The sequence below is a fragment of the Eubalaena glacialis genome, chromosome 1, assembly GCF_028564815.1.
Source record: "Eubalaena glacialis isolate mEubGla1 chromosome 1, mEubGla1.1.hap2.+ XY, whole genome shotgun sequence".
Taxonomy (NCBI): domain Eukaryota; kingdom Metazoa; phylum Chordata; class Mammalia; order Artiodactyla; family Balaenidae; genus Eubalaena; species Eubalaena glacialis.
In genome coordinates this window covers 124775088-124799671 of record NC_083716.1, presented here as the reverse complement: position 1 = coordinate 124799671, position 24584 = coordinate 124775088, and the positions used below count along the sequence as shown (strand labels likewise).

Below are 24584 nucleotides of genomic sequence, written 5' to 3'. Positions count from 1 at the left end.
ATTTTATATACAAATCATAAGTAAACTTTAAAATCTGAAGCAGTGAGTCTGATGTCTTCCTACTGCCTTGTGGTAGTAACTGTTTACTCCTGCTGGATCAAACTCGCTTGACTCCCCACACTTCGAGGCCAAGGAAGGTGCTGTTAAGAGCCAGGGGGAAGTCATGTACAGCCAGCCTACTTGCAAAAGCCAAACATGGACAAGATCTTTCGTAAGAATCCGAGTAGCTTTTGTCAACGCTTTCAATCTAGGTGACCCCACTAGCATTAACAGGATTGATTTTGAGGTAGCTACACAGTTTTAAAGATGCCATTAATGAACATTAATGAACATTTTAAAGATGCCATTAATGAACATTAATGAACATAATGAACATTATGGGCAATTTATGGTGTAGCTGGTTAATACAGTTCAAGGAGCTGATTTTTTTCTCTTTTGATGAGAAGAAAAAAAGAAAAATCAGCAAAATAAGAGCGCATCTTCAGTTCGCTTAGAAGTCAGCATCCAAGGTAAAGGAATTCTCTGTCGGACTGGACAGCACTCCCATCCTCTGATACTCGCCTACTCTCTTCTCAAAGAAGTTAGTCTTCCCTTCCAGTGAAATATTCTCCATAAAGTCAAATGGATTTTCTACTCTGAAAACCTTGCTAAAAGCCAGCTCCAGCATAAGTCTGTCTGCCAGGAATTTGATGTACTGCTTCATCAAAGCACAATTCATCCCCATGAGCTTCACTGTCGAGGCCTCCGTGAGGAACTCCTGTTCTGTCCTAACTGCACTGACGATTATTTCTTTGACTCTCTGCTCCGAAGGTTTGTGTAGCAGGTGTTTGAACATCAGGCAGGCAAAGTCACAGTGTAAACCCTCGTCTCTGCTAATAAGTTCATTGGAAAATGTGAGGCCAGGCATCAGTCCTCGTTTCTTGAGCCAGAATATCGATGCAAAAGAACCAGAAAAGAAGACTCCTTCCACTGCGGCAAAGGCTACGACACGTTCTCCATACGTAGCCTCTTTGTCCTCGATCCAGCGCAAGGCCCAATCTGCCTTCTTCTTTACACAAGGCATTGTCTCAATGGCGTTGAAGAGAAATTCCCTTTCTTTGGAATCTTGAATGTAAGTGTCAATGAGGAGACTATACATTTCCGAATGTATGTTTTCCATGGCAATTTGGAAGCCATAGAAATAACGGGCTTCCGTAATCTGAACTTCTTGGCTAAGCCGCTCCACCAAGTTTTCATTTACTATGCCGTCACTTGCTGCAGAGAAAGCCAGAACATGCGGAGTGAAATATCTCTCCTCAGGCTTCAGGGCTTCCCAGTGCTGAATGTCCTTGGAAAGGTCCACCTCCTCAGCCTTCCAGAAGGAAGCCTCAGCTTTCTTACACATCTGCCAAATATCATGGTATTCGATAGGAAAGATGACAGAGCGGCGGGGGTTTTCTTTCAGAAGTGGTTCATCCTCCACACTGGGGGCAGATAGCTTAGGGTTCGGCTCTGCAGGCTCCTGGCAGGTCCTCCTCGCGGTCTTGCTGGCCAGCACGCGGGTCCCGCTGAGGGACGGGGGAGTGTCCTCCTTGTCGGCCAGCCTGAGCCCCTTCATAGGCGAGAGCTGGAGGAGATGCTGCTGCAGGCCAGCGATGGTGGCGAGCGGGACGCCAGGTGGGGCTGCGTGCAGGTCCTGGGCCCTCCGTCCTTAATTGCAAAAGTTTAACTGCTGCCAAAGAGGTGATCTGCAATAAAGAACCACCTCTGAGCAGCACAGATATTTTGTATTCATGAATCCCGGCCCCTGATTACACATGCCTGTAGTTTTGTAACTAATTGCATGAGGGTCGACAATCCATTTCCATGCATTGTAAGAGAACACTCTCAAAGGGCTAGTTGAATGTAGTAATAATGCCAACTGGAAATTCTTTTCAAGGCTTTTTATACTAATTAGACAAACTAACAAGGTAAGGCCTCATGTAAGTTATTTCCTTGCTAATGGGTTTCATAAAACATACACCGGTGGATAAAATGTAAATTTGAAGTGTTCTTCAATCCCTTCTGTACTGATTGTTATTTTCTGGGAAATGAAGAGCATATTGAGGATTTGGGGAAAGCACTTGGGAGTCGGAGACGCCCTCTGTGTGTTCTAATAAAAGGGTGTGTTTATTCAGAAGGGACAGACACACATCCATAGATACTCACACACAAATGCATGCACACACATTGCCACTTCACCACCACTTCTACTTCCACCCAACCCCTCATCTCCTTGCCTTGCAATACAAAAGCAAAACCAAGGACCAATCTTGATTTTGGCGGGGGTGGGGGGCATTGGAGGTTTACATGTTTGTATCTAGCTTCCTTGTCCAGCTGTTTGACAGCTTGCTGGCAAGCAGTGAAGCGCTCTTTTTTCTCAGCATCACTTTGGCCAGTTCCTTTAAGACCAACTTATTCTCAAGTAGAGAAGATAATGACACATACCATCTCCTCAAACCGCTGCCTTGCTTTTAGATGGATTCAGCTGTGTCCTCCAAACCTTTATGGGATATCAACCTCGCCCAGGCCCTGGGATCTCAAGGTACCCCCAACCTAGCAGGAGAAGTGAAAGGAGTGGTTAATCCCAGAGGAAGGAGGCGAGGGAAACTCACAGAGGAAACAGGCTACGCTGGGTCTTGGAGAATATACAGCATAGTCACCAAAGGGCAGGCAGAGCAGTGGGCGGGCGGGCGGGCGGGCGGTGAAGGGGGCAGAACTGAAAGGGCATCTTTAGGAGAAAGAGCTGGAGCAGGTGAAGTCTGAGATCTAGAAAGGTGAGTGGTTCTCACTCTTACTGGCACATTGCACTTAACCTGGGGAGCTTTAAAGGAACCACTGGCTGCCGCCGCCCCTCAGAGATTCTGATCTGATTCTGCTCTAGAGTGGAGCCTGGGTATTCAAATTTTTTAAAGCACTCCAGGGGCTTATAATATTCAGCCAACTTTAAGAACCACTAGCCTTATGTCTCTGAATGTGTGCTTTAGAGGGCATTTTCAGAAAGCATCCGTAAGAGGATGAAAGCTCCACCAAACTGGTTGTGATGGTAGAAGAGCCATGTGGAAATTGAGTTATTTCCAATTCCGTAACAGTGTCTGAGCAAAGAATACACCCTATCCCAGTGTTTCTCAAAGTGTGTTTCTGAACCCCTTCTGCATCGGAAAGATGTGTCTCAATGGCTAAAAATTTGATTCTCTGACCTCACTCAGCTACTCTTAAGCAGAATGTAGGGTGGGGAAATTGGCAATCTGAACGAATTTCCCAGGCGAAGCTTTTGCACACAGAAGTTGGACCTGCCTCCCCATCAGGCCATCCGAGTTGGACCAGGGTTCGTAGGCAGCCAGGGTGCCGTAGTATTTGAGTTCTTCTCTGACTTCTCCGTGCTCTACACTTCAGAGCACAAGGTCGGGGAAAAGCAGATCTCTGGGTGTAGCTCAGAAAAAAAGAAAAAAGCATCAGAATTTCTTTTAAACCAAGGCCAACTAAAGGCAGAAGCAGGTTAAAACAGTTCTTCCTTTTCTTTCTGGTTCCTATGCTATACGGCAAGACTGGATTGTGGAATCATTATCAGATATTGTCATCGTACAGCCCACATCTGGGAACCTAAGTCATCTTTAAAATCAATATCTTGATAAATGTAGAAGGAAGATGACCCTGCTTATGGCTCTCACATGCTTCAGATGTCCATTTCATGTTCATTTCATGAACAGATCATACAATCAACAGATGATCTACTGCTTGTACCTGCTCTAGACGCTAATCACCACAGGCAGCACCTATGTTCTCGTTAACATTATCTCTCCAAGATCCAGCACAATTCTTGACCCAGACTGGGTCACTTAATGCATATTTGTTGAATAACTAAATGAACAAATGGAAATTATCCGCAGCAAATTAATTTCCAAATTAGTTTTCACTGGAATCCCATATATAAATCTCCCCCTCTCCCAGGGTCTTACAGGATTTTTTTTTTACGGAGTAAATAAATAATATAGGTGCTTAGTGATTTTTATTTATACATGCATTTTACACACACACACACACACACACACTTCATCCCTTTACAAATAAAAGCCCTTCTTCTCAAACCATCCTTCCTTAACTGCTTACCTGAAAATGTGTTTTAGTTTCTGAAGTTTGAATGATTGGATTCAGATTTAACATTTTTGGGGTGACTGCTTTTGATCAGGTACTGCCCAAGGTGGTTTCTCTGATGATGTCTATCATCTCATGCTTTTTTTCACAATTTTAGAGGCAGACGGTTCCCCTGCTTGACAGATGAGAAAAATCAGGTTTGCTTCCCCACCCCCATACATATCAGTGAATGACCAACACAGGCAGTATTTGAACCCAGGTCTTTTTTGTGATTCTGCCGCAGTGCTCCTCCCACCTGCCCCCAGCTGCCTTCCTACAATAAACCAAGCTCAGAAGCAGAGAAAACTTCTCCAAAGCACATTTCCCAAAAGGCGTGCCTTAGCGACCAGGTTTTTAAATTACCTTGCTGACATGACAGTGGCGTGGCATGATAAAGCAGCACATAAAAGGGTGAGAGCAGGACCACCACGCAGGAGGACAGGACAGTTAAGCACGGTGTCCGCTGAGTACCTTACGCGCCCCACCCTGGACCCCGTCCCCGACCGTCTTCAGGATGTGGTGAGAACTGGCTCCCTCTGGAATCATTCATCCTCAGGGACTGTTTGGCAATAAAGTAACAGACAACTCTGCAGCCCTGATTCTCCTCTCTCTGCCCTCCCCCCACCTCCCCAGATCCCTCTACATCTGACAGGGAAGAAGAACAAAGATGTATGTGGGTCACAGCTGAGCCAAGTGTCAGAGGAGCTGGCTTGTCTGAGAGAATTCTTACGGAGAGGAAAGGAGAGATGACCCTGGCCGCTCTTCTTGGCACCCCTGTTCCTCCCGCCCTGCTCCCCTGCTGCCCACACCCCTGCTCCTCTCCTCGATGCAAAGACGGAGGTTTCCACAAAGAACCTAAGGGAGGTTATCAAACAAGCCAGGGGCTTAAGGACCGTCACCTTTGCTCAGTGTGTCTCAGGCCCCCATGGCCCAGCCCAGCTGGTCTTTTTTCTTTCTTTGGAGAGGAAAGCTGTCAGCTGACACTAGAAGGTATTTGTTCTCATTAGCTGGGCCTGCCGGGGTGTGATTCTTTGCAACCCGAGTGCTAAGGGCAGGGTGCTATGATGGGGTCCGGGGCCCATTCCAGGGATCATCTTGTGAACCTGTTAGAGGTTGCAGGCACAAGCTCCAAACAGTTGTTCTGTTGATGCATCGGGGAACCTGAGCTGTTAAAAGTAGTAACAAAACCCAGGAAGCTATCTTTATAGACAGTACCAAGGAAAGCGTGTGTATCCCCTGCCTGCTTTTCTGCAAGGAACCTGTGAGCCCTTCTGGGTAATAGAACCCCATGTCAGTCGGTAAAGAAACAATGCATTCGTATATCTTTGTTCAGTTTTCAGGTAGAGCAAACAATTGTCCAAAGTACGTGCCAAAAGGAACTGTATCAGAGACAGAGTCTATAAGCCTATAGGGCAAACATATTGGATTGCAAAGATATAACCTATTTACTCCTGCAGGCTCTTACAGATAAGGTATTCATTTATGACTCCTGCTAAATCATGTAGAGAGCTATTTTATGCGACCACTGTGCCACAGACTGGTTTAAGTGAGGGACCAGTTCGGAGGAAGAAAAGAAAATATTGATATTAGGCAGTTTTATGAGAATGTAAATCAAATCCAAAGTTTGCTATCCAAAAGAATTAAATTATTTATGGTATAAATTAAGTTTGGTACATTGTTCCTGATTTAAGCAGCATGAATAGTTCAATTCTTCTGTAGTTTTTTTTTTTTAATTTGCAAGAATAAAATAGGTGGTATACAGTTTGACTTTAAATTCGCAGTTACAAATTGAAATGAACATTTAAAAACTGAAAGATTTTCAAGATTATGCTATTGGTCAATTTGTGCCGGCCGAATAACATTTATCACCATTGTGATCATGTATAAATAAAGTAAAAAGGGAAAAAGTAATGGCACCAGTTACGGAAAATACGATTTATTTTGGACTATGATAGTTCTTAGATATGCTTCTTTAACTTGGGCTGGACTAAAAAGCAAAATACCTAAGAATACTTTTTCTTCAAAACTGTAGTTAGTTTCAATGAAAGGCCTTTCTGTTTTACTTAATGTCAACAATATAAATTTGAAAAGCATTCTGATAGGGAAAAGAATCCTTCTTGGGCATACAGTTCAATGAACCAATTATAGGTAATCTGATTCTAGTCATTTACTGCTTGTGGTGTAAATGTGTGCTAACCACAAGTTGATTGCAGCCTGTATTTTAATTTTCAGTGAGGCTTACTGGTGGCCCACTGTCATTAAGGATATGCTATTTTGTCAATATTGAGTTAAGAAACAATTAAGCCCCATGAAAACATTTTTACCATAATCTGTTCCCCTATACTAGACAGAGAAATGAGCACACACAGTTTAGCATCATCAAAAATACATTTGTTATCAAGAGAAAGAGAAGATAAAAGTGTGGTCCTCAGCCTTCGGTTGAATGTGAGAATTGCCAATATGATTACATGATTACACGATTATCACACTTTAATTGTGTTCTTGCCAACCTCCTACCAGCTATGTTCTCTTTGAAATGAAAGAACACATCCCAATCATAGATACTCTGCAAATTTATATTGAATAAATGAATGAACAGAAATACCTTATATTTAAGATATTTAAATATCCTGACTCGGTCTTTAATGCTGTCAGTTTCAGTTATCACACTAAATGTTTATAGTTTATGTATGTATTGACTAAAAAATTCCACGTTATTCACCTATCTACCGTAATTTTATCAATATTAGCCATATGGGTATATAATTTCAAGGTTGTGGTGAAGTTTAGTGACTCTTTGTGAAGTGTTTTTGAAACCTGCAGGTGAAAAAGAAATCTTAGTATAAATACATGTAGAAATGATGAATGGTTATCTGGAGAAAATGCCAGATTCTTGAAATATCATGGACATGTTATTGGTTTTTCACATGGCCGTTAACTGGAATTGTGTCACATGCCCACTCCTAAGCCAGTCGCTGAAAGGGACTGGAGTAACCAACACTGGCTTAGATTAATCAAGATTCACCTCCTTGGGCTGAGAGGGGCCCAGCTTCTCCTACTGCCACAAGCTGCCTGATACCTGAAGAAAATTAGGGTTCTAGTAATATATTAGTGACAATTATATTTGGTTGTATATTAGAAGAAACTCAACATAACAGTGCCTACTTTATTTCTCTCTCATATACCAGTTCAGAGATAGACAGTGCAGCTCCATGCATCATCAGGACCAGGCTCATCCTATTTTTCTGCCCCAAAATACTTAATATGTGACTTCTGTTGTCAAGGTGGCTGCTGAAGCTCCAGCCATCACTTTCATATCCCAGCTAGGAAAAGAAAGAAGGATGAGCCCCCTTTTTATAAGAAACTGCCTATAAGTCCAAGAAAATAGACTGCTAATAACTCATTGGCCAGAAGTTTGTCACACAGTGACAAGGGAGTCAGAGAAATGTATTTGGATGTGTCCAGCCAAAAAATCAGGGTTTGTGACTTAGGAGGAAGGGGCAAATGGGGGATAGAGTAAACAGCTATCAGACTCTATCACAGGTAACAATGACAAGAAGATGGCGTAAAAGAAAATGTGGAGTAGGAAAGCAGAGCGTATAGGAAAGAATGAGTTGCCCCTATTCTCCACCATTCCACCTACCCCTATTGCAAGTAATTTTAAGCAGTGAAATAGTCACACAGCAAAAGAATAGGAAGGAGAGGCAAAGGACATTGTAAATCAGCAGTGTAGAAACTGTATACAGATAATTAGGATCATGTTTTACACTATCATTTTTTAGCCTTCTTAAAGTACTTTACATATGAAAGGATATTACTTTTCCAAATACGGAAATGTGAGAGTCAAGGTATGAATGATCTTTCCAGCCTAACCATCTTAATTAGCAACAAGGTCACCTTTGGAAAAAGCGAAGTATTACCTAGAAGGAAAGGCTTATTATGAAAAGAATCAGGTCCTCTGGAGCTAGAGGAAAGAGGAAAATGAGGAGCTAATTAGCTATAGTAAGCTGTGGGAAACTTATTGATAAATTAGAGCCCATGCATATAAAGTCTCATTATTATAAACGGCAACTCTTTTCTTTATTTTTTAAAGGTAGCCAACCAAGTTGTGCAAGCTCTGCTCACTCAAAAGGTAGGTCACTTTCTGGCTTTATTATTTTCAGAGTACTTATGTGAATAGATTGGAACTCACATTGTCAAACTAACAGAAACTATGATTGATAGCTGCAATACTTTTCTGTTTATTCACTTAGGTTAAAATTGTGTGCATTTTAGATGGCATATGCAGTAACATCAATGACCAATAGATTCATAAAATTTAAACTCTTGGGAAAGTAATAGAAAGCCTTTTGAAGATGAAAGATTTCCATGGGCCTACCCAGATGAGTAGCAAACCTATCATCTTTATTTAGTAAATGCAAACATTAAATAAGTTGATGGATTCCTCTGACTCCTATAAAATGAATAGCCTGTGATGCGCAGCATTAACAGAGGCCTAAAATTCAGCAAGAGATCTTTGAGTTTAGGAAGTTTATTTAACTTCTCTGGACCTTAATTCCTCTTCCATAAAATAGGGATAACAATGTCTACCTCCCAGAATTGCTGTGGTCATCCTATAAAAGGGAACATATAGAGTTGTTCTCCCAGGAACAGGTTTGTGGTAAAGATAAAACAAATGGTGGTATTATATACTTGAAAGTTGCTGAGAGTAGATCTTAAGCCTTCTTATCAGAAAATAAAAAAAGAGAATTAACTATGTGAGGTGATGGATGTGTTAATAATTTTGATCTCGGTAATCATTCTACCATGTAATGTGTATCAAATTATCATGTTTTATACTTTAAATATATACAATTATATTTGTCAATTACTCCTCATAAAGTTAGGGAAAACAACAAATGGTGATTTCTCAGCATGAAATTTCTATACCTTCTCCTTTGTCATCTTCTTATTCTGCCTTCAGATCATGTTATTGGGGCAGAGTGGGTAAATGCAGGTAGTTGCCCAAATTTGGCAGGTTTGGTGAATTTTACTGAACCTTTCGCGTCTCCTTCCATGATGTGTCTGAGAGGCTAAATTCTGATTCCTTAAAATTTTTTGTTCTGAGTTACCTCTCTGTGAGATAGATTTCCTCTTTAAAAGAAAGTCTTAGATCATGCGGCATGTTCAGGAGGATGTGGCTAAGGAGAGCAAAATCATTTATGACATTTTGATTTTTTTTAATTGAAAACAATTTTATTAGGGGTTGACTACTTCTCATATAGGTACTTAAATAAATATTATTTTAAATGTATACTATAGAGGCATTAGAGTAATATTTTTGCTAGATTCTCTCCCCCAACTACTTCTGTCAAAATATGATGCTTCCTGCTACAAATGATTTTAACTGGTTCAGATTTGACATTAACATTACATAAATAGAGAGATTTGAGCACATTTATTAGGTTAGAATTAGGTTCCATTGTGAGTAACAGAGATACAAAATAATGGTGGCTTAAATCAGATAAAATAAAATAAAATGTTATTTATTTCTCAGATCTAAATCTACAGGTGGGCAGTACATGACTGGTACGATGACTCTGCTCCATAAAGTTGATAGGGTCCCTGGCATCCTGGCTTCCATCTTATTATTCTGCAGGATGTGGCCTTCATTTCCAGGGTTACCTCATTGTCCAAAATGGCTGCTGTAGCACCAGTGATCACATCCACATTTCAGCCATCAGGAAGAAATGAAAGCCAAAGAAAATGAAGAGACTAAAAGACACACACCAGCTGTCTTTTAAGAGAAACTTCCAAAAGTTTTCACACCTCCCTACTTACATCTCCATGAACAGAACTTAATCACACATCCACACCTAAGGAAGTTGACAGTGGCGTCTTTTTTCTGGGTATGTGCCCAGCTGAAAATTGATTGTCACCTTATTGTAGAAGAAGGGTCGAAACAGATGTTGAAGGGCAACTCATGATTTCTGTCACAACGTATTTGAATTCCTTTTCTTTTTCAAAGGCTTTAATTTCTCAACTGCTTCCCTCCTGTTGGAAACTCGACACTCATTTAATTACAAACCTAAGGAATGAAGGGGCACTGTTGCAGCTCTGTGTGTAACTGTTGAAAGACTTCTCATGCCTGTCTCTTTTAATGGTGCCTCAGGAAAGAGACAAGAAAGCTGTCTGGTACAATATAAAGGAAAATGGGACCTTTCAGGTCAGCCACAAAAAATAGCTACACAAATTCAAGTAGTAACTAGTAAACAGATAAATCTACCTTGGTACAGTTAAGCAGTAAGACACAAAAAGATGTGCTAGTGTGAGATAGCATACCTCAGGGATACTGTGAAGCAGGCAAAGAGGCCTGAGCTTTCAGAGATTCCAAAAGTCATGTTCTGCAGAAACATGCACTTCCCAGTCTTTCTAGAGACTGTAGAATTGCTACAAAAAGACAAAAATTTCTTTTTAATTAAGAGCACAATATAGGAAATAATATGTACTCCAAAAGCAGATGAGAAACCTAATTCTAAAGAGGGATGTAGCTGGCACAGAGTAAAAAACAGAAATCTTGAGTGATTTATCCAATTCACACACACACATAAAATCCTTGAGGTGAAATTATAGTCATAACCATACAGTTTTGGACTGTATCGTTTGTTAGGACACAAAGGCAAATCTGCCATGACTTCACATCCTCCTCCCTGGGCAAGCAAATAGGTATTTTTCTGGCATACCAGGAATTGGCTCCGATAAGCATCTTGAAGTCACAGAGTGTATTTCCTTTCCAAATACTGGTAGAAAAAAAATTATTTCCATAAATTTAGCAGCTTCTGTTAAATGTACATATCATGTCCTAGTCAAGTAATTCAATTTATCTCAAAAATCTGCGAGTTCTCTTAAGAGAGGTGACTGTCCCTCCTTTAGATCAATAACGCTAAAATGACAATACTAAACCCAGCTCACTTCCGCTTATGCCTCCAAATCATAGGTCCAAGTCTAGAAGTGCAAGTGAAATCAATAACCTGAGCTAGACTCATATTTTTGTCTGAAATATATTTTATCTTCATTAAGACAGTTACACTCACTGAAAATGTTACTCTCCTAGGTTCTTCTTCTTTTTTTTTTTTTTTTCTTTTTTGCCACTAACACCAAACTTGGAAGAAAAGCATTTTTCCCTGGAGTTATTTTCCAGCATATCAACAACCTCAGCCTTACCTTCATGTTTTTTAGAATCACCAAATATTCATGGTGTTTTTTAATTTGCCAACATGGATTAAGGCCCTTGTATGGTGGAATCTAGCAATGCAGCCAACCAGATAGCAGCAGAACACAATTTTGTAGCTTGAAGCTAAAAGAACTCCCAACTTCTACATATTTCCCTTGTAGGAGGTGTGATCAGACCATCTGGGTCCACTTGTGTAGCAATGGTGTGGGTAGGATCTGGTTTCCTTGAAGAGAGTCTGTTTATATTTACTTAGCACTTCCAAGGAGTCAGACCCCATGTCCAGCATTTTAAATGCACTGAATGGTTTTGTTTTCACTGCCATCTTGTGAGGTAGAACTACGAAAATAAATTTCCCATAGTTCCAATTGCTAGAAGTGCCAAAGCTCGTATGTTAACCTAGGGTTATTGCACTCCACTCCATGCCCTTACCCTTTGTACCATTCGGCCTCCACAATCCCATTCAATCACTTATTGTTTATCCCCACTGTAGTTCAGCAAGCAGAAGAGAGGCTATAAAAATCAACAGGTGGGTTGAAACCCAATGATTAGTTACATCCGATTGCAGGAAATAAAACAAAAGCGCAAGGAAGCCAGTAGATTTCTTAAAACTTCTGGAAGCATCGCCAGTCCTCGCTAGCAAGGACGTCCAGGATCTGACATGCGTGGAGTCAAAAGTGATTGTAAATTTGGAGCTTTCTCCAAATCAAGCTTTCTCAGAATCAGTCTTATTTTGGACCCCAGAATTTCCCAACTGCCAGGGACCTTAGTGAACATTTAACCCTGAGCTTGTCAACTAGCTTTGGTAATAGGCTCAATTCACTGTAATGACATAAACTGTTTAGCCATCACCCAGATTAAGAATGTTTTCATCCGAATGCCTTTTGGATGAAGGCTTGCAGTATTCAGTTTGCCATGAGACTCACCACTTCCTATTGATTAGAACTGGCCTGATTCAGCGATACAATTATGTTACCTGTCTTGCCTTTTTAAGTATTTGATGTTGAGGTCCTTGGTTGGTCTGAGATGTGACCAGCCTTTTCCAGTAATGGCTTTTCTTTTTACAGAGGTATTAGCATTCTTAGAAGAGATAGGGATATATCAGTGACAGACACTGAGAAGGGTTGTGACTGGGAGAGGCTAGTGGATGTGGTGTCCAGTAAGCTTAAGGGAAGGATTCAGGTGGCCCTTGACAAGCCATCTCATGAAGCAGCTGAGGCATGCCTTGTCTTGAAAGCCTGGTTTTGTGCAGAAGCTACATTTACAGGTGAGGAAACTGAGGCATAACCAGAATAAGTTACTTCCTCAAGGTCATGTGGGTAATGAGGACCAGAGCCCAGGCCTCCTAACTGCCAATCCAGTGTATTCCCATGATACACACTGCCTCTGAAATAGGAATACCAGTATAATATCATTTTACATGATAAAATCAGATTTAAATAGTTTTCAACAATACTCCAGTGGTAATATCAGTATATATCGAGCTTCTAATCAACCAGCATTTCCCTAAATTTCCTTTAACCTGGAGCTGGCAGTGGTTTTGCTCTAAATGCATAAAGTAACCATACTCCATAGCTGCTACACAGCAGTGAATCCAGAATCTCTTTCAGCCCCAAACACAGGTGAAACTTGTCAGGAGTACAGTGTGTGGATCCTCCAGGGAAGTTATGGTTTGGGATCATTAAGATACACAGGGCCCTTTTAGACCAGTATCATCACATTGCTCAGTATATTTTCCCCTCGCATCCAGCTGTAATGCCTTACTTTATTTCAATTGAGAGTGGCATGCAGATTGCAAAGAAAACAGGTTTGGCTATTTCCTTGAACCCAAAGACCACTATACTTGCTTACATGAGATGAAAGGTAGTCAACTCTTTGGCATTTTTTCTTCCTGATAACATTATACAACACATCCCCTTTTTTCTTTCAAAAGACACAACCTTATATTTTCAGAGGGGTCCTCCCCTTGAGGCCTGAGACATACTAGGGAGCAGAGAAAAAAAAAGGTTGTGGATGAGGGCAGATGGTCTAGCCTCTGTTGGGAGCCATGATCTCAGAGGCTGGCCTCTAAACAGGAGAGTTCTTTAGTTTCTAATGCCTTACCTGGGGGGCATAGTCTAGTTCTCACCTTTGTAATCGACAGCATTAGAATAGTGGCTCTTGCATCCAGCCTCAAAATGTCATATGGGCCTTTATGTTAGTGGGTTCTCATTGTGAGCCCAGGGGAAGCACAGACAGCCCGCTGACACTCTCTGCCTAGTAGTCAAGGAAATTGTGGTTTTCCTCTCTCTCTTTCCATCTATCCAGTCTGGCTGTGTTTATGTGTCTGCACGTGGGCACACACATGGCTTTGGTTACAGTTTCTTGGGATGACGACCGTCTGGCATCACTTACCATCCACAGCTTGAGTGAAGAAAACGAGAATGTTAAAACAACACAGAATATTCTTCTATATCTACAAATTTTCTGTCCAGCTCAGTTCTGTTGGTCGATGATTGTAAGAGCAGTGTCACATTCCTAAAGCCCTCCATTTCCCCCTCTGCTCTGTGCTGATCTAGATGAGCCACGAGTGATGAACGGTTCTCAAGGTCGATAAAGTGTGTTCCTGCTAATGAACTTTTACTGCCTTAAGTAATAGTAATGGCCATGGAAATTTGGGCACTGGTACAAAAACTTGCTTTAGAATATATTGATTTTTTTCTTTCATTTTTTTTTTTTTTTTTTTTTACCCATCTGAAGAAATCTTTTCAAGTTATTCTCAGTTTTGCTGCTAAAAACTGTTGCTGGTATTCCTTACAAGTCTCCTTTCTCCTTGCAAATCCACACTCATATGCTTCTGTTTCCATCCCTCCCCCTGCAAGTGAGAATGATTGTGTTTTCCCACCCAATAGGTACTATTAATATTTATTTACCTCACAGTCAAGTTTTATTAATTGCTTAATTAGCAGTAGTGAAAACAATTAGTGTTTGGGAGCAGGGAGTGTTATATACATGCTAAGAACAAAAATTAGCATTAGCGAGACAGAGAGGTTGAATTCTAAATAAAGACAGCAAATTTAGCCTTTTAATTTGAGCAGTGCCTAGGCCCCCAAAACAGCCTCTGCTAAATGGCATGCATGCTCAGGCGTGCACACACCCACTGCCCCTGCTTTTACAGCCGCTGCCCTCCTACAGCTTGCACCCTAGTGCCTCGTCTGGACATGGCATTCCTTTGCTCTGCTCTGCATTTGTAGGCAGCAATCAGTTGAAAACATCCTATGCATAAGCTTCCTTATTTAGCTAAAAAGGTGAGGTGAGTGTAAGCTGTGCAGTGAGCTATAGCTTCAAGGCCTGTCTCTTTGCCTCCTGTAAATAGAATGAATAAGCCTGGAAATGATGATGCATCTCAGGTAAAGCCTCGGAAGCTAGATCTCTCTCTAGCCGCACACTTAGGTTGCCACAAGGTTATGTATGGAGCAGGCCCACTCACCGTTGTGACTGCTGTTTGGGTCCTGGGGAGCAGAGCTGTGGGCTGGCACCCTGTCTTGCTTGCAGAGCCTTAAGTGAGGCCTGTAGCTGCCCCACCTCAGCATACATAGGTAGACACGCTAGCAGTGTTGAGAAACTTAAAACTCTCTTTATCACACCATCACTAGAGAATAGAATTCATCGTCATTAACCCCTTTAACAAAATCATCACACAATTTTATCAAGCTCCTACTACTCTGGGGGGTGCTGTGCTAGGTGGTGAAGGAAAAGTGTCAGAACAACATGCTTGTGCTGGTGTTTCCGTATCTTCTCATGCCTTTTGAGGAACGTGTCATCTCATTGACAAGATAAGTCCAGAGCATGAAAGCAAATCAACACAAAGCAGTATCTCACATTAGCTAAATGTCATAGAAGAGGCATTGAGGGCTTACTGGAGTTCAGAAAAGGGAGCAGATAAAAGTGGAGGATGCCAGATAAAGGCGTCGGGGAGGAGACAGAATTTGAACTGGATGTCAACCAAAGAGCCAAACTTGGACCGGAAGGAGGAGGTGGATGAGAAACAAAAGGGAGGTCGGGGAGGGGGAAGGAGGCAGAATGCCCGGTGCTTTCGAGAACAGGCAGACCCTTGTTAAAGAACAGGGTAAGAGCCTGGTAAGAGCAGAAACCTTTTTTTTCAGGAAATAGTGTAAATAAAGTTTGAAATGTAGAAAAGGGTCAGCTTTTGAAGAACCTTGCCTTGGGGCTTTATTCTACCTGGTGTTCCTTGAACCCCACCAAAGAGGGTGTAGACATGTCAGTATAAGTACTGTCTTTATCACAAGTTAACTTGGAAGGCAGCTCCTGGGTGGGATTCTAGAGCATCCTAAAGCTCCCGCATATCAGCTCCCCTCATGAAAGCTGGGGAAGAGCTCTCCTTGGTGTTTGAACTATTCAAAAGAGCTGCTCTAAGGGGATGCCGAGGTACGGTTCTTCTACTTCTTCCCCAACACTAAGACCAGAACACCCCAAAAGATATGGAAATCCACTAGTTCAGAGGATGGGCAAGTTTCAAGTGGCCTTATAAACCTTCACTTCACAGTTGCTTCACTCCGTCTAAATGCATCACTGACTCAGTTAGCAGCCGCATTGAGAATTTCAACTCGTTTCCACAAACGACAGAGGAAGCTTCCATCAAAAGTGATAGTTTCTTTAGTTGATCAAATCTCTATTCACTGTAAAAACATTGTCCTGTGGTTTGTGCTTTATGATCGCTGTTATGAAGACAGTGAAAAAGCCAAATATATAGGTGGAAACTTAAATTGACTTTATATTGCTGAGATTTACCATCTTCAAAAATAGCATGCTAGATTAATGCATTTCTGATTTCAAGGTGCTTTTTTTTTTTTTAAGTAGGTCTTCCCTGAACATAATAATTCTATCCAACAGTGGGCTGTGGAAGAAAACATTGTGTGTGATCTATTTCTGGGGGGCTTTGAAGGCTTAAAATACTATTTTTTACTAGTGTGCCTGAAATATCAGATGAAATATAGTGATAATATGCAAAAGTGTCTTACGGTAATAGACTTTTTTTTCTTTCCATGTGTTTGTTGCAGGATCTAAGGGAGGAATGTGTAAAGTTGAAAACAAGAGTGTTTGATTTGGAACAACAGAATCGAACGCTAAGCATCCTTTTCCAACAGCGAGTCAGACCAACTTCTGATCTGCTCCTCCAGGTATGTGTTTCTGTGCAAAACAAACTTTGCTACTGAAATGCTATTGACAAGAAGTGAGTTAAGTTCAAAAGGTACCACTATCTCCATGGGCAAGACATATTGCATCGGAACCTCCATTCTCTCCCCTCTCAAGGGATGTCATTAAAATTGAATATCTCTTAAATGTCTGACTCTTTAAATCTAATTTTGATAAAGAAATGCATCAACAAATAATAAACAGGTAAAAGGAAACAATCAGAGGTATCACATGAAACCGGGGAATGGAGTCAGCAAATAATTGATTGCTTTGGGGACAAGTATTAGTAGTCTTGCACTCCATGATAAGCAAGGCAGAGTTTTATGTGATGCCGAAGTACATTTCTTTATTTCAAACTCTCTGTAAGCAAAACTACAGCTGGGGTTTGTTGTGCTTTCATATCTCTGTCTATGCAGCCTGCCTCCTCACAACCTAATACTTACTCCACTCCGCCTCAGTATTTTACAGGTTCTCTTCGTCTAAGCGTTCTCACCAAACTCTTTCAGTTGCCTTCATAACAGGGAAAGACGTGGAAAGGCAAACCATTTGAATCATTTTGAAGCTGCCCCCGAGAAAGCACTAGAAAATATATCTGACTGCAGGGAGACACGTGAATTGGCAAAGGGGTCTAGGAGGCTGATCTTTGCTGTTTCCTATTTTTTTTAAATGCTGTTAATGTGCATATTTGCTCAAACAAGCTCCAAGTTTGCAAAGGATAACCCCCAGCTGCCTGGTCTGATTGACTAAAGGAAAGGGGAAAGACAGAGATACCCTCTAGACTAGCCTGTCACCACTGTAGCCGCTAGCCATGTGGTGCTATTGAAATTAAACATTAATTTAAATTAAGTTTCTATGTCAAACTAGCCAGATTTCAAGTGTTGAAAAGCCACACATGGCCGGCAGCTACCATATTAGACAGTGTTTGTATAGAACATTTCCATCATGGTAGAAAGTTCAGCACTCTTCCAGATGGTTGAGACAGTGTTGCTAATTTACCCTCTGAACTTTGGCACAAACATCTTTCCCTGATTCCTCAGGGAAATAATGAGAAATTGCAGTTCATTTCAGAGAAAGAAAGATGTTTGGTAAAACCACACATCAAAATGTAGTCCCCTCCCCCAGCCCCCGATGAAAAGGAGAGAGCTCTCTGAATTGTAAAATAGATCTCATCTCTTAAATTAATTTTCTCTCTGCTTTATCTATTAGCTCATAATTCATAATTTATGACTCATAAATTGTGTGGGGGAAAAATCATCTATCTCTATTCTGTTTCCTGATCCTGGCCACGATAAATGTTGGTCAGAGAGAATCTTGCATCTGTTAAAAGTTGTATCTCATTTGCTCTCTTATAATCAAGATCCAATATTGTAATTGCTTTTGACAGCTATTGCATGTTCATGAATTTTTCCATTTTACGTGTTTTAACTTGAGGCTTTTCTGGAACAATTTTTAAGGATCTACAGTCCCTGTGTGTGAATCATGATGGTTCATTTCCACAGTAAACACATGTGCCATAGATATTTAAGCTTCTTCATTGGCTGACACAAATCTCTTAAATACATATCCAACTGGCAGGGGATGGTGTTTGCGCTAACAATAGAACTCAGTGTTTACTCCTTGGGTGTCTTCAGCCAACACACTGTTTCTCCCCAGATAGACCTCACTTCCAGGAGCCATTCTAATTTAAATGGAATTTGTAAAAGATGGGCTGATAGTAGCTCTGTGACGTAGAATAATAGCAAGGATGATGCCTGCCCTCTAACATCTAAGGGCTCACAGCCATAGACAAAGTTGCTGGCTTTTCAGGTGGTCTGTTCTTTGTATGACCTGTGATTTTTTTATTTTCTGGTGGCACGAATACATATCATGGAACACTGGCTAAAGTAAAAGCAGTTTGAGCTTGCTTTGCACCTGTGGAAGCTCTATAATTATTTGTTGAATGGAATAATGAATAAATGACCCAGATTCATTCTGCAAGTTGGGGAGTTATTTGACATACACCGAAGAGAGGTTTATACCCCTACCTCTTCTTCTGAATGTCTCCTGTCTTGTGTGGAGGCTTTGGAGCTATGCAGCCATGCTGGTCCAGCCCAGTTTGTTTGAGGGTGTGTCTGGTGAGCACAGCAAACCCACCAGTGTGCCTGGTCCCGAGGATGAGAGATGTTACAGCTTCTGCCCATGAACTGGAGATTCAGTACAGAAGATTTCTAAGTAGGTTTCTGTGTATCTTAAAAAACTGCATTAGTTGTCATCTGCTGAATACAGCCTAATGATTCTCTACAATCTAAGTAGCCACCTGAAGAGAAATACAGAAAGAAGATTGTTGAACACATTGTGATTTTAGTAGATACATTGTAAGTAATAGAAAAGAAAATAATTTATAGGAAATAGCTAATTATTTGTCCCTCAAAAACAGAGAATAAGAGGTTACATGGATATTCTTTAGCAAATTCTGATATAGGAGGAACAAAAAGGGATAGTTCTAAGGATTCGTTGACAGATTCTGGGGAACTTACAAAGGGGACCAGTCCATGATGGGAAAGAAAAGAAGCCTAACCTGAAATTTAAAATCTTAAGAATGGCCATAAACTTCTCTGTTGATTCCAGTTTCCAGAAAAGCATCTCTGGGACTATGGGGGGAAACAAATCAGATTACTAAGGGCCTCCATATTAAAATCAATAATTTGAGCTAAATTCTAATGGATTAAGAAACCAGTATAGCAAATAAGATCTAAAAGTAACATTCTTAACGGAACTGGAGTTTATAACTAACCTTATTTGAACTCACTGGCCAGATTAACCAATGCTCACCATTTCCTCTTATAAATTATATTAGATTACACGCTCAATTTACCAAACATTGACAACTAGTTGAAACTCTCTACTAAGAGTACTTAATTCTCTTACCAGTTGAGTTGAATTTCCACCATGAATGAGTTATGTTTATAACTCAGTATGTTTACGTGACTAGTACTTGTCACAGTGATTATGCAATTTTTAACTACTTTATAAACTGATGAAATGTGGTTAAAAAAGAATTGTTTCTATGAAACAATGTTGAGTGCTTCAAAAACACTATAAAGGCACGTCCCTAAAAATGTTTGTGATCAAATGAAATATAGGTGTGTAACTGCAAAAAAAAATATGTGGGAGATGGGGAATTGTATTAAATGTAGAGGCATTCTGCTTGCAAATTGCTTCTCAGGTGGTTTTAAGTTCTTGTTCCACTATTAAGAAAAACAAAACCTAGAAATCATAGACAATGCATAAAGCATGTGTTTGATGCCAAAAAAAAATTAAAAAAGACATTGGAGGACTCTAATAATATGATCCCTAGGCAAAAAAGACAGCCTTGGCCCTACCAAAAAAAAAAAAAGTGCTAGATACTGTTCTACAACCTTTATAGTGTTCACCAATTTATCTCCATTACAGTGCTGTCAGGTAGGAACTATCTCTATACCCATTCTACAGATGAGGACACTTAGGCACAAAGAGGCTGTGTTACCCAGTGGTAATTGACAGACTGGGGGTTTAAATCCATGGTCAGGGTCCACTTCCTCCCTTTCACTTCCTGTCTGTGCTCCCTCTACATGGAATACAAATGGACACGAGGAACATTTTTCTGATTCTGTACTCTGACAGACATTTTGATTAACAGGCCCACCTGTGCTCAGATCAGTTCAGAGGGCTTCTGCAGTGTAATCGCAGTAAGGAGCCTACTTATATTTACACGTTTCTGAAAGCCTCTTGATCTGTGGCATCCAAGATTTTCCCCTCTCCTGTGTGTTCTGCTCTTGTCTTGCTTTGGACACCTGTGTTATCGTCATGTTGATAGAACATTGTTCTCATATTTTCCGCCTAACACAGTTTATTCTTCTCCTTTTTATCTGATATTTCAAAGGGTCCTATACTCATATCCTTGGGCCAAGATAGAAAGAAAAGAATGTTATAGTGTAGATTATTCTCACAAACAGTTGAGAATCTGACAGCTTAGAACCAAGGTGTACAACTTTGCTGTCACTTCTGAGAGCGTTGACTTTTTTTTGCTAGTGTTTTGTTTTATATTATTTCAGGTGAGATGAGACGATTTTAAAATTCTTTTTGTGCTTCTGATGTGTTTTTCATTCATTGCATCTTTATTTTATTTAATTTCATATGCAATTATGGCATCCTAGAGTCACATGGTACTGATGGTGGAGGTCATGCAGGGCAACCCCCATAACTAGGGATTTCATGTTAACTTTCATTTCACCTAAATAGGAATCTCCTTGAGGGCAGCGATTATGCTGAATGTTGCATTTTACCCTCCCACAGATATTATCACCATTCATAATACATAGTCGGTGTATACTTTGATGGCTTAACATTTAATTCAATATATTTTTTTAACTTTTTGTTTTATATTGGAGTATAGCTAATTAACAATGTTGTAATAGTTTCATGTGCACAGCAAAGCGACTCAGCCATACATATACGTGTATCCATTCTCCCCCAAACTCCCCTCCCATCCAGGCTTCCACATAACATTGAGCAGAGTTCCCTGTGCTATACAGCAGGTCCTTGTTGGTTATCCATCTTAAATATAGCAGTGTGTACATGTCAATCCCAAACTCCCTAACTATCCCTTCCCCCCACCCTTCCCCCCAGTAACCATAAGTTTGTTCCCTAAGTCTGTGAGTCTGTTTCTCTGTTTTGTAAATAAGTTCATTTGTATCACTTCTTTTTAGATTCCGCATATAAGAGATATCATACGATATTTCTCTTTCTCTGTCTGACTTCAATCAGTATGACAATTTCTAGGTCCATCCATGTTGCTGCAAATGGCGTTATTTCATTCTTTTTAATGGCTGAGTAATATTCCATTGTATATATGTACCACATCGTCTTTATCCATTCCTCTGTCAATGGACATTTAGGTTGCTTCCATGTCTTGGCTATTGTAAACAGTGCTCCAGTGAACATCGGGGTGCATGTATCCTTTCAGACCATGTTTTTCTCCGGATATATGCCCAAGAGTGAGATTGCAGGGTCATATGGTAGCTCTATTTTTAGTTCTTTAAGAAACCTCCATACTGTTCTCCATAGTGGCTGCCCCAATTTACATTCCCACCAACAGTGTAGGAGGGTTCCCTTCTCTCCACACCCTCTCCAGCATTTATTGTTTGTGGATTTTTTGATGACAGCCATTTTGACTGGTGTGAGGTGATATCTCTTTGTAGTTTTGATTTGCATTTCTCTAATAATTAGCGATGTTGAACATCTTTTCATGTGCCTCTCGGCCATCTGTATGTCTTCTTTGGAGAAATGTCTACTTAGGTCTTCTGTGCATTTTGTGATTGGGTTGTTTGTTTTGATGATATTAAGCCACATGAGCTGTTTGTAAATTTTGGAGACTAATCCCTGGCTGGTCCCGTCATTTGCAAATATTTTCTCCCAATCTGTGGGTTGTCTTTTCGTTTTGTTTATGGTTTCCTTTGCTGTGCAAAAGCTTTTGAGTTTAATTAGGTCCCATTTGTTTATTTTTGTTTTTATTTCCATTATTCTGGGAGATGGATTGAAAAAGATATTGCTGCAACTGATATCAGAGAGTGTTCTGCCTTTGTTTTCTTCTAGGAGTTTTATAGTGTCTGCAAAATGGACATTACAATAAGTCTAATTAATGTCTGTCACTATGTACAGATTTCTTTTTCTTGTGATGAGAACTTCTAAGATCTCTTGGCAGATTTCAAATATTCAATACAGTATTAATAACTAGAGTCACCATGCTGTACATTACATCTCCAGAAGTTATTGATCTTATAACAAGAATTTTATACCTTTTGATCCCCTTTATCAGTTTCCCCAACTCCCCACCCCCACCAATCTGTTCTTTCTTTCTATGAGTTCTTTTTTTAAAAAAAATTCCACGTGTGAGATCATGCAGTTTTTACTTCTCTCTGTCCAACTTATTTCACTTAGCGTAATGTCCTCAAGGTCCATCCACGCTGTCACAAATGGCAAGATGTCATTCTTTTTTATGGCTGAATAATATTCTATTACATATATATGTAAATATATAAATATATCTCTAAAATACATTTATATCTTATATATATATAAAATATATATCATATATATCACATTTTCTTTATCCATTTATCCATCAGTGGAGACTTGGATTGTTTCCACGTCTTGGCTACTATAAATAATGCTGCAGTGAACATGACAGTGCAGATAATCTCTTCTTTGAGATAGTGTTTTCATCTACCTTGAGTTTATGCCCATAACTGGAGTTGCTGGATCATATGGTAGTTCTATTTTTTAAATTTTTGAGGCACCTCCATACTGTTTACTGTTGTGGCTACACCAATTTACATTTCCTACCAAGAGTGTATACAAGGGCTCTTTTTTCTCCACATCCTCACCAGCATTTGTTATCTCTTGTTTTTTTTGATAATACATTCTAACAGGTGTGAAGTGATATCTCATGTGGTTTTGATTTTCATTTTGCTGATGATTAGTGATCTTGAGCACCCTTTCATGTTCCTGTTGGCTCTTTGAATATTTTCTTTGGAAAAAGGCTTATTCAGGTCCTTTGTCCACTTTTTAATTGGATTATTTGATACTTTGCTATTGAGTTGGATGAGTTCCTTATTATTTTAGATATTACCCCTTATCAGATGTGTGGTTTGAGAATATTTTCTCCCATTCTGTAAGTTGCCTTTTATTTTGTTGATTGCTTCTTTTGCTGTGTAGAAGCTGTTTAGTTTGATGTAGTCCCATTTGTTTATTTTTGCTTTTGTTGCTTGAGCTTTAGGTGTCACATTCTTGAAATCATTGCCAAGACGAATGTCAAGGAGGTTTTTGTTCCCCTATGTTTTTATTATAGGAGTTTTATGGTTTAATACCTTACATTTATGCCTTTAATTCATTTTGAGTTAATTTTTTGTGACTGGTGTAAGATAGGGGTTTAGTTTAATTCTTTTACCTGTGAATATCCAGTTTTCCTAGCACTGTTAATTGAAGAGCCTGTCTTTTCTCCATTGAGTATTTTTGGCTCCCTTGTCAAATATTAGTGACCATATTATGCATGGGTTTATTTCTGGGTTCTTGATTCTGTTCCATTGCCCTATGTGTCTGTTCTTATGCCATTTCCATACTGTTTTGATTACTATTGCTTTGTAACACAGTTTGAAATCAGCAAGTGTTATATCTCCAGCTCTGTTCTTCTTTCTCAGGACTCCTTTGCCTATTCAGGGTCTTTTGTGATTCCAGACAAATTTCAGGATTGTTTTTCTATTTCTGTAAAAAATGCCACTGGAATCTTGATAAGGGTTGCACTGAACCTATAGACAGCTTTAGGTAGTATAGATATTTTAACAATATTAATTTCTCCAATCCATGAACATAAGATATCTTTCCATTTATTTGTGTCATCTTCAGTTTCTTTCATCAGTGTCTTATAGTTTTCATTGTAGAGACTTTTCACTTCCTTGGTTAGATTTATTCCTAAGTATTTTATTCTTTTTGATGCTATTATAAATGGGATTGTTTTTCTTGTTTCTTTTTCAGATAATTAGTTGTCAGTGTATCAAAACGCTATTGATTTCTGTATGTTGATTTTGCATCCTGCAACTTTATTTAATTCATGGTTATCTAAAAGTTTTTTGTGAGGTTTTTACATTTTCTATATATAAAATCACATCATCTGCAAATAGAGACAATTTTACTTTTTGCTTTCTGATTCTAATGTCTTTTATTTATTTTATTTGCTTGAATGCCCTTACTAGAACTTCCACTACCATGATGAATAGGAATGGTGATACTGGGCACCCTTGTCTTGTACCTGATAGAGGAAAAGCTTTCATCTTTTCACCACTGAGTATGATGTTAGCTGTGGACTTATCATATATGGCCTTTATTATGTTGAGGTATATTCCTTCTCTACACAGTTTGTTGAGCTTTTATTATAAATGAATGTTGAATTCTGTCAAATGCTTTTTCTGTATCTATTGAGATGATCCTAGGATTTTTAAAATTCTATTAT

The 24584-nt window shown here is 39.8% G+C and overlaps 2 protein-coding genes across 6 annotated transcripts in view; one reads left to right on the top strand and one right to left on the bottom strand.

Moving 5' to 3' along the window:
• NCKAP5 (NCK associated protein 5) overlaps window positions 1–24584 on the top strand; it is a 1042158-nt gene that overhangs the window by 842785 nt on the left and 174789 nt on the right. For all 5 annotated transcript variants that reach the window (XM_061199363.1, XM_061199362.1, XM_061199380.1 and 2 more), the window contains 2 exons: window positions 8246–8284; window positions 16423–16542. In XM_061199363.1, the coding sequence (XP_061055346.1) occupies window positions 8246–8284; window positions 16423–16542 (159 nt within the window). The remainder of the gene's footprint in view (window positions 1–8245; window positions 8285–16422; window positions 16543–24584) is intronic.
• LOC133100743 (ribonucleoside-diphosphate reductase subunit M2-like) lies at window positions 491–6906 on the bottom strand. Its single transcript, XM_061205531.1, has 4 exons — window positions 6883–6906; window positions 4883–5007; window positions 4515–4659; window positions 491–1651 (listed from the first exon to the last, which is right to left on the bottom strand). The coding sequence occupies exons 1-4, from the start codon at window positions 6904–6906 to the stop codon at window positions 491–493; spliced, it is 1455 nt and encodes a 484-aa protein (XP_061061514.1).

What these genes read in the sequence shown, in the direction of transcription:
- LOC133100743 (XM_061205531.1), bottom strand. Translation starts at nt 6,906, where the DNA reads ATGGCTAATATTGATAAAATTACG. An exon ending in CTAATATTGATAAAATTACG is followed by an intron (nt 5,008 to 6,882) that starts GTAGATAGGTGA and finishes AACCTCCCTTAG; the next exon opens with GTTCTTTGTGGAAACCTCCG. An exon ending in TCATCTCTCCTTTCCTCTCC is followed by an intron (nt 4,660 to 4,882) that starts GTAAGAATTCTC and finishes CACATCCTGAAG; the next exon opens with ACGGTCGGGGACGGGGTCCA.